This window comes from Triticum dicoccoides, chromosome 7B (genome assembly GCF_002162155.2).
Source record: "Triticum dicoccoides isolate Atlit2015 ecotype Zavitan chromosome 7B, WEW_v2.0, whole genome shotgun sequence".
NCBI classification, from domain to species: Eukaryota; Viridiplantae; Streptophyta; class Magnoliopsida; order Poales; family Poaceae; genus Triticum; species Triticum dicoccoides.
In genome coordinates this window covers 264754911-264765529 of record NC_041393.1, presented here as the reverse complement: position 1 = coordinate 264765529, position 10619 = coordinate 264754911, and the positions used below count along the sequence as shown (strand labels likewise).

Here is a 10619-nt window from a genome sequence, read left to right as displayed (position 1 = left end):
ACGCTAGCACTAGCGGAAGACCTACACATACAAGGGATGAAGGTAGCCTCGGACTGCCTAGGTGTGGTGAATGACATAAACCATGAGATGTGAGGTTGTCAATAAGGTCATTTGATCCGAGTCAAAGCTCAACATGGTGGTGTGGGACAAGGAAGATGGGACCAGAGAGGCGAGGAGAGTGTGGAGGCTAGGATTGCAGGAAGAAGTTTGTGGGGTTCGATGTGGGCGAACACAATACGGACCAGTGTGGTGGACGTGTCCGTATCACTTTAAATTCATTTCACATCTGGACTAGATTTAGACTGCTTCGTGATGTTCAGACAATTAAGAACGGCTTGGGAGGCATTATTAGACCGACCATTTTATGTAGACAATGTTCGGGGAGTCATTCAAACACTAGTAGATTAAGCAAAGAAGAAAGATGATCGATCTCTTTTGCCTCAAACTCTAAAAGTTAGAGAAATATTCCCAGGAAAGGTTTAGGGCTTGGAATATTTTTTTTTGACGAAAATGCTGCTGTGCAGCTTTTCATTGAATATGAGAGAGGGAAGACAACATCTGTTAGTTACAAAATTTGCACGAAATGTGCATCACCGCATACCGTATCCTAATGTCTAGTCTGGTTCTAGAGGTCTATGCAGCAGGTTGTTGATCTTGTTACGGCCGGCTATCGTCCAAGTGTCAATGTCTTCAATCAGGCGGTGGAAGACCTGCATCCCCGTCGAGAACTTGTTATCAAAGATCCGCGCATTTCGCTCTTTCCATGCCGTCCACCAGACCAACTGCACCAGCGAGCTCCATCCACGTCTATGGTCCCTCGGCACCCTGGACCGGCTTTGATCCCACCATTCTAGAAGATTTGCCGCGGTTGCGGATGGTGCCAGCGTTGCCGGTAGACCGCACCGGCTTAGCACCCTCTGCCAAAGCTCCGTGGTGAAGGAGCATGAGGCGAGCAGGTGAAATACGCTCTCCGGCGTCCTCTGGCAGAGACTGCATGATGCATTATGTGGCCATCCTCGTTTGGCCAGGTTGTCGGCGGTGAGGCATCGATTTAGCACCGCCAGCCAGGAGAATATTTTGCACTTCATGGGTGCGTCGGCCTTCCAGATGATCTGCTTGAATTCAGTCCGTGTCGATCCCTCGAATTGAATCGCATACGCTGATGCCGACGTGAATCGTCCATCAGCTGTCCATTTCCATTCCACCCAGTCCGGCTCGTCAGTCAGCACCACATGTTGCAGTTGCACCCAGAGTGTGGTGAACTCCTGGATGGCCTGGCCTGAGGGGTTTACTTTGATATGTCTTGTCCATCTTGCATCGCCGATTGCTTCTGCCACCGTGAGCTTCTTTCTTGTGCAGTGTTTGTAGAGCTCGGGGAGGCAAATGTTCATACTTGCACTTAGGAGCCAAGGTTCCGTCCAAAAGCTTATCTTCTTGCCGTTTCCAAGATGGAATTTCACTGATGCATTGAAGAGTGCCCTTACACGCTCATCCGTGGGCAATGGCAAGCCCAGCCATGGCTTTTCAGGTTCGGTCCATGTTTGCCAAAGCCATCTCATTCTAAGCGCTGTGCTCTGTGCCTCAATATTGGTGATGCCGAGCCCTCCGAGCTCTCGCGGTCTGCATATGGCCCTCCAGTTTACCAAACATTTCCCGCCCGGGGCGACCTCTTTGCTCTCCCAAAGGAATCCTCTTCGGACCTTATCAACAGCTTTACGTAGCCAGACCGGAGGGTCGATGGCGATCATTTGGAAGACAAGCATGGCCGAGAGGACCTGTTGCACTAGGCTCAGCCGGGCGTCTATGGAGAAGTGAGCTAATTTCCATCCCTTCATCTTGCCGTAGACCTTGTCCAGCGCCGGTTGCCAGTCAGCTCTAGTGATCCTGCAGTCAGAAAGAGGCATGCCCAGGTATGTGCAAGGAAAGTGCTTGATCGGGCAGCCCAGCTCCCCGGCAATTGCTTCCATATCTATCCCTCCGCAGCAGATAGGTGTTAATGAGCTCTTTCCATAGTTCGTACGCAATCCTGAAGCTGTACCAAAGGTGTCTAGCATATCCTGAACAGCCTTCATCTCTTGGATGTCTGGTTTTATGAATATAATTGCATCGTCGGCGTATAGGGATGTTCTGTAGGCCAATCTCTGGTTGCCAATGGGCTTTAGAATCCCTACTTGAGATGATTTGGCGAACATTGTTGCCATGCAGTCCAGGACGATGACGAAGAGGAGCGGTGATAATGGGTCGCCTTGGCGCAAACCTCTTCTATGAATAATTGGCTCGGAAAGTTGCCCATTGATGAGCACCCGAGTGGATTGAGTGGCAAGCAGATTTGAAATCCAATTCAACCATTTCCTGCCGAACCCCTTCGCCTGCAAAACTTCCAGCAAGAATTCCCATGACACCGTATCAAATGCTTTTTCGATGTCAAGCTTGATCATCATGGCTGGGGTCTTTGCTTGTCGTAGCGCCCTTGCAATCCCTCTGACATAGATGTAATTATCATGTATATTTCTGTCCTTAATGAATGCGTTTTGGCAAGGTCTGACAAGTGCGTCCATCCTGCAACGCAAGCGGCTGGCCAAAATCTTCGCAAAAAGCTTGGTGAAACTATCAACGAGGCATATTGGTCTGAAATCCCTTGGTCCAACAGCATCTTCTCACTTTGGGAGCAGAATCATCGTTGCAGTATTTAAGGGGCGGAGCTGTGCGGCATCTAATTGTTCGACTGCCCTGATCGCTACCATTAGCTCAGGTTTGATGATGTGCCAACATTGCTGATAGAATAGTCCTGTGAATCCATCTGGTCCCAGGGCTTTGTCTACATTAACGTCCTTTACTGCGGCTAGCACTTCCTCGTCAGTGAAGGGGGTCTCCAAGTCTGCTAGATCAGAGCTCTCAATGCCTATCGGCTTGGAATATTTTATTTGTAAAACTGCATCCACGGTATATTTTGTAGCTAGTGCATGTTTTGTTTTTCTAAACAATACATATGTAGACGATTGTACTATACACATACACTCATTCTATAAATGCACACACACATCCTACACATATTAGCAATTTTGAGAAAGTGAGCTGACACATTATTTTAAAATTAACAAAATCCCCACAAACGCCATTATAGTCAACAAAATGTCTTTCTCTTATTGACGCACCTCATTAAAAAATTAACAAATTCAGAAAAATGCAATCACAATGCCAAATGTATGACTTGAACTCTGATGGGTCGGTTCCACCAAAAGAAACCTGATCATCTGCCTCCTGAAAAAACCTAATCATCTGGTGACCTACGCTCAATTCGATCTTGACTTGACTTGCACATGCCGTGTCAGGTCAGCAGCACGTCGGATTTTATTCTTTTACTTACGCACAAAATACTAGTCCCAATCGAGCTCCTCCATATTTGCAGATACGCCCCTCCCACTCTCCCGCCGTTTCCAAATCCAACCCTGCCCTATAAATAATAAGCGACAATTCATAAAAGGAGCGCGAGATCGATCGCGCGCGCCCTTGATCGGATCGGAACCCGTCGAGGAACCGCGAGGGAGCTCGATCCGATCGCTGGAGCGCCGCACCCACCAGATCAGGAAGAGCCGAGGGATCCCAGCCAAGGAGGAGCACGCGGTTTGGCGCCTAACTTGTGCTGATTGGCCGATCTCTGCTTCTTGTTCCAGCGCGCGTGCGGATCCATGGAATCGGTGTCGGAGAGGACTGGTGAGTGCTTTGCTTTTGCTGGAATTGTTGTTATGTTGCGTGCTCCATGGCGGGTGAGATTTGGATCCTGTAGCTTGAGGATCGGCCTGCTGAAACTGCTGCTGCTGCTGCTTGGTTCAGGATGTTACGGCGATTCCCTAGGACATATATTCGCCGCAGAGTGAGTTGATGTGCGAGATCTTGGTGCCTTGTTTTTATATTATCTTGCGTAATCATGCCATAGCTCTTGGTAGCACTTGAGAAACCCTGGACATTATTAGTAGCCAGCTGTTGGATTCGACCAGCAAAGCCAGGCATTGAGGAATTGCCCGAGCTTCAAAACTTGCGCATTCCTGCATTGACCATTGGCTGGGTGCTATGCTGCTACCATATGGAAATCATGTCACATGTTCGTGGTTTGTGTAGTAGGCTCAGGCTGCGCTTAATTATATACTCCCTCCGTTCCTAAATATAAGTCTTTTTAGAGATTTCTGTATGTACTACATACATATGTATATAGACGTACGTTTGGAGTGTAGATTCACTCATTTTGCTCCGTATGTAGTTCATATTGGAATCTCTAGAAAGACTTATATTTAGGAACGGAGGGAGCACATAGTTATGCTTCTTTTTAGAGAAAAGGCCTAAGCCCGACTTTATAAATAAAGCCACACGGCAGAGTTACAGAGCCAACACAGCAACACGGGGACGAAGCCACCACCAGTTCACCAAAACACGGGCAATCAACGACGAGCACGAAAGTAAGACGGATACATGGCACCCTGCCAGACACGGCACGCAGGCCGGAAATTAAGGAAAGACAAAGCCAACAACTAAGTCGAAGAGCCACCAAAATTCGAGATCAGACATCAGGATCCTGCCCAATAAGAGACGACACCGAGGCCCGGATTTTAGATATGAGCAGATCAAGAGCTTCCCGGTCGTCCCCCTTAGTCAATGATCTCCACTGTTGCAAGAAGATACATGATTTAAATAAACAGTCAGCAGCTTTAGTAGGAAAGACATGTTCGATCATAAATTTGTTCCTAATAGTCCAAAGCGACCAACATATAGCACCCAGACCAACCCAAAAGACCCTCTTTGTAACACCAGCCAATGAATTGGCAAGACTTCTCAGCTCAAGAAAGGAGGAGGGATTCCAAGTAACTTGGAGCCAGGATCTGACACATCTCTATACCAGTTTAGCAAGCACACAACGGGAAAAAATGTGATTCGTGTCCTCCAAGGCCCCACAGAGAGCACAAAACTCCGAGCCCAGCCCATTCCGCTTACGGATTTGGTCAGCCGTGGGGAGACGGCCTCTGAAGGCCTGCCAGAGAAAGATTTTGATTTTCGGAGGAACACGGGAACGCCAAATGCTAGAAAATCTATTAGAAGGGGCACCACCAATAAGTCTAGAGTACATGGATTTAACCAAAAAGCGGCCCGAGGTGGAGTGAGGCCAAACCATTGAATCCGGAACCTCCGAGAGCATGGGGAATAAGGTAGAGAGACTTTGCCAATCTTCCAACTCTTTAGGAGAAAGGGAGCGGCGGAAAGCCAAATCCCAATTATTAGCCGACACCTCCGCGATGGAGATGTTTGGGTTAGGGCAATACGAAAAAAGAACATGGAATCTAACAGAGAGGGGAGTATCTCCACACCACCAATCAAGCCAAAAACGAACCGAGGAACCATCTCCTACGATGAACTTAACATGTTCGAGGAACAGAGGCTGAACTTTAATAAGATCCTTCCAGAATTGAAATCCACGCTGGGCCCTAGCAAACATCGGGCTAGAGTGGGGAAAATATTTAGCTTTAAGAATAGAGTACCATAAGGAGCTGGCCCCACTAGACATGATCTTCCACCACCATTTGATCATAAGGCATTTATTCATGACCGACGTGTTGATGATGCCCAACCCCCAAGGTTTTTAGGCCTACACATGAGTTTCCATTTAACCGGCCTATATTTCCGTCTGTTGTCAGCAGCGTTCCAATAAAAAGCACCCCTGTGCTTGTCAAAACCCGCATGAATACCAGCCGAGAGAAGATAAAAGCCCATTAGAAACATAGGAAGGGAGGACAGACAAGCATTGATTAGAGCCACTTTCCCGGCATTGGTATTGTACCTACCACGCCAGGGAAGGACCCTGTTTCCCACCTTAGAAACAGCCGGCGCAAAGTCTTTTCAATGGAGCAGATCTGGCGAAATGGGAAGACCGAGGTATTTAAAGGGAAAGGAGCCCAGGTTACAGTTGAGGAGCCGAGCCACTCTCAAAGTCTCTGCATCATCAACACTAGTGATAAGGACCTCACTCTTAGAAAAGTTAATTTTCAGACCCGAAACCGCCTCAAAACACAGGAGGATAAACTTGAGGTGGGCAATGCATTCATCGTTCAATTCAACCATAATAATGGTGTCATCAGCGTATTGCAGGTGAGTAACACCATCCGGGATTAGATGAGAGACCACCGGTAAGATATGACCATGATGGGCAGCCCTAGACAAGATGCGGGAAAAGGCATCGGCAACGAAGTTGAACAAAACAGGGGAGGCAAGATCGCCCTGTCGCAGGCCCCTGCCATTGACAAAGAAGTTACTAACGTGACCATTAACAGAGACCGCAGTGTGGCCCCCCGAGACCAACTGCATAATACGATGAACATACGCCCCATCGAAGCCTTTCGCTAAGAGAACCTTTCTTAGGAAAGGCCAACTAACCGAATCATAGGCTTTCTCAAAGTCCAATTTGAGGATGACAACTTTAGATTTACGAGATCTCAGGTCATGAACGATCTCATGGAGACAGAGAATACCATCTAAAATGAAACACCCTTTGATGAAAGCAGATTGGGACGGGCTGATAACTCGATGAGCAACAGGGGAGAGGCGTGTTGCAAAACCCTTAGCTGGAAGCTTGGCGAATTATTGATCAGCGCAATAGGCCTGAACTGGGAAATCAGCTCAGCACCTTTAACTTTAGGAATCAAGGTGATCACCGCATAATTGAGGTGAGATATGTCAATGGTACCCAGACAAAAGCCCTGAATAACCTGACAGACCAACTATCGCAACTGCGGCTAGAATTTTCTGAAGAAGGGGATCGAGAATCCATCCGGCCCCGAAGCATCATTAGGGTTGGCAGAGTTAACCACATCCCAAATTTCCTTATTAGATAGGGGCACCATCAAGGCTTCGTTCTCTTCGGCCGAAATTTTCATATTATGGTCCCACAGGGGGGGAGAGATAGAGAAGCCACAAGGAGGTTTGGCCCCTAGAAGCGAAGAGAAGAAGTCCACCACATGAGAGAGGATCACGGATTGGTCCGAGGACCGAGCACCATTAATAATCAGGTTGTTAATACAACATCGCCTCCTTCGACCATTAGAGATGGCGAAGAAATACGCAGTAGGGGAATCCCCTTTTAGCGTCCAATTTAACGTGCTACGCTGGCGCCAATACACTTCCGCCTGATGATGCAACTGCATCAAGGCGGCCTCTAGATTATAGCGCAGAGCCCACCCATCATCGGAGAGACCCAAAGGATCGGCCGTGCGGTCTAGGTCCATGATCTGGGATTCAAGAGCATTCTTCGACCTACGTTCCTCCGCAGCGTGGTTACGGGACCAACCTCTAAGGAATTTTCGCAGTTCATAGGAACAGGAATGCCAGTCATTCATAGGACCAAAGGAGCAGGGATTTGGGGCCAAGAGGTTAAGGATCTTAGTAGCCAACATGTCATTAAACCCTTCGACGAGCAGCCAGGAAGCATCAAATTGGAATCTAGAGGGTGGTCTATCTTGATGCATCCCAGCGTGAAGAAGGAGAGGGGTATGGTCGGAGCCCACGAGACTTTTAGCAAGAAGGGAAGCCCGAGGAAAAAGAGAGTCCCAACTGGAACAAATGAACACTCGATCTAGCACAAATCTAATCGAGATAGCTTGATGGTTAGACCAAGTAAAGCGGGCCCCCACCCTAGGAAGCTTGCGGATAGCACTGGAGCTAATGAAGTTGTTGAAGGCATTAGCCAGAGGCCAGGAGAAATTGCCATTGCTTTTGTCCGAGGGGGAGCGAAGAAGATTAAAGTCACAACCGATAACTATCGGTATATTACATGCCTCGATCTTAGCAGAGAGCTCATCCGGGAACTGAGAGGACAGCGAATGATCAGCAGGGCCATATACCACAATAAATTCACACAGAGTGTTAAGAACTTTATGATAAACTATCGTGCTAGCCCAAAAAATGCCATGATCAAAAGCCATGAAGTCAAAGACATCGTTTTTGGAGCCAATCAAGATCTCTCCCGAATGGCCCGAAGTAGGAAGCACGTGCCAATCAAATCTGTCCATGCCCGCGATCGCAGAGAGTTCATTGGGAGAGAAGGATTCTCTAAAGGTTTCGACTAGCCCAACAATGTCAATATTATTCCCACGCACTAAATCACTAATCTGGTCTCGGCGTCCCCTAGCACCAAACCCCCTGATGTTCCAAAATAAGGCTTTCATTTATAGGAAAGATTTTTGATGTGGAGACTCGACCTGCTAGGGGCTACACAGGGTTTTGATCTTTTGGCAATGCCCCTCCTAGAATAGCTTGGCTGGGGTTGGCCACTACCAACCACCACGCCATCCCCCTGAGACCCAACACTCACTGAAACTGTAGCCGTAGAGGCAACGGCCTCTTTGGCCTTAGCAATGGCAGCCTGGGCCACCTCATTGGCCCGAATAGAAGAAAGGAGGGAGGAAGGAGAGCCTAGCTCGGAGTCGACAGAAACGCCCACATCAGACATGATATTTAACAGGTGATCATCAGAAAGAGGAGGTAGAACAAGCCGAATCGGGGAAGGGGGAGGGATTGGACCAATATTATTACCTCAAGGAGGACGATCCTTAGCAGCCGCCCGCCGCTCCGCCCGCGCCATCACCGATTCACCCGTGTCACACACCCGCCTGCCCTTGCGAGCCGTGGAGGTAGGCGACCGGATCGAGGGAGAGCGAGCCATGGGAGAGGCCGGAGCAGGACCCGAACGCGACATCAAGCCAAGATCCTTGTCGAGGCGACGACAAACTCCCGTCATCGACTGCTTAGAGCCCGAAGAAGCCCTGCTCTTCGCAGAGAATTTCCGCACCGAAGATTTCTTCTTCCTCTTGGATTGCGAATCATCATCAGCACGGCCAGGGGTGAGGGGCAGATCCTCAATACCCGAGCGCGTGGGAGAGAGAGGGCGGCCCGGGAGGTTGGAGCAGGCCCTGGAGATGGGGGTGACCGTGGCAGCCGGCTTCTTGCGCAACAAATCATCTTCAGCATGCATCACTGGGGCAGAAAGAGGGGCGGCCTCTGCCTCGCGAGGGGCCTTATCAACAGGCGCTTGAGACTTGAACAATTCCCGCTCAGATTCAGCCAGCCCGTCCCATTCGGATTGAGTGAAGCACAGATCAGAACCCCCACTAGGGTTCTGCCCACCCATAGAACCATCCCCATTCTTATCATGCTTATCCGAGAGGTTGGATGAGGGGGGAGGGGGGATGGTGGTGGAAGGCTTCAGCTCCTTCCACCCGAACACGCATTCTGACACCATTGGGCGAGGGAAACACATCAATCGATCCGCGGACACAGAGTGGGTCAACACACCAGATCTTGATACGAGCAGGACCAACCTTATCCAGCGATTCCGCGTCCACTTCCACTGGTTTACCAATCAGAGCGCCGAAGGCCATCAGAAAGGAAGACGAGCGGAGCTCCACTGGCACATCATCCACCAAAACCCAAATCTGAGAGAGGGCCAACAGCTTTTCCACCGCAGGACGCAGGCTTCACCGACACCACCAGCTGATTGAGGGGGAGGGTGAAGCTGGTGCACGACGCAATCATACGAAGGCAGTCCTTGGAGGGGAAAACGACAGAGAACTCAAAGTCTGACAATTATTCACTTGCCAGTCCCATCCTTCGACATCCCAGATATGAAGCCCTTCAAGCAGAGTTTGGGAGGAGATCTTTTGCTCTTGCATCGTGATAATGGTGGCATTGGAAAGGGAGGGGGCCGCCACCAGAACAGGTAGATCACAGTCCAAGGCAAAAAAGGAGCATCCAGGGAGGCCCGAGCCAAATTGGAGGAAGGAGGCTTCTGACGATTCTGACAGTTGACAGTGAGGTGCCCATATGAACGGCAAATCAGGCAGAATGGGGGATTGGTGCATCTGGATTGAAAATGCCCGGGCTGATGACAGGCAAAACAGGTAAGAGCCGAGGGGTTGCTCAGGGTTGCAGGGATAGGGCGATGCATCGGAAGGGAGGGAGGAGGAGGAAGGATGCCATCCCCCACCCCCGACGAAGACGCGCCAGGGTGAGGGCCAACAGGGTGCCGGACCGGGCCGACGAAGGACCGCGGAGGGGGGCGAGGCCCAGCGCCAGCGCCTACAGGGCGAGGGACCTACCGCACCGGGGCAGGAGCGCCACGCCCCGCACCCTGGCCAGGCAAAGAGCTCGACGAGGACGAGCGCCCCCCACCAGCCGCCGCCTCCCATGGATCCAGCGCCGGAGGGAGAGACGGCCCAGATCCAGAGCCTTGCTGGAGCGACTCCGGACCAGCAGCCCACGCAGCACGATCGCGAGCCACCTGCTCCGCCTCCAGCTTGAAACGCAAGGAGGCCTCGAGCTCCAGATCCACACCCGAGCCCGGCAAGTCCTCACGCTGGCGCTTGCTACCCGAGACAGCATCACAAGACGAGCCCCTGGACTTGTCCATGGAGAGAGCCGCCACGAAGGAGAGGAGGAGGGGAGGGGGAGGGGTGGATCTGACGAGACGGCGAATGGGGGCACGGTGTCTACGCAAGTCAGCGGCGGAAGTCGGAAACCCTAGCAAGGGGGGAACGGAGCCGCGGGGGACCCATATATAGCCAGACCGAGCCAAACCACTT

General features: G+C 50.5%; 1 protein-coding gene across 7 annotated transcripts in view; it reads left to right on the top strand.

Moving 5' to 3' along the window:
* The first annotated feature begins 3420 nt into the window (after positions 1-3420).
* The window catches only part of LOC119338786 (YTH domain-containing protein ECT4-like), a 30685-nt gene continuing 23486 nt past the window's right edge, over positions 3421-10619 (top strand). For 5 of the 7 annotated variants that reach the window (XM_037611018.1, XM_037611020.1, XM_037611019.1 and 2 more), the window contains exon 1: positions 3425-3714. Coding sequence is in view for 2 of the 7 variants with exons in the window: in XM_037611023.1 (XP_037466920.1) it covers positions 3690-3714 (25 nt within the window). In the remaining 5 variants the exon portion in view is untranslated. Of the gene's footprint in view, positions 3715-10619 lie in introns of all 7 variants that reach the window. The other 2 variants (XM_037611023.1, XM_037611022.1) reach the window with 1 other exon arrangement.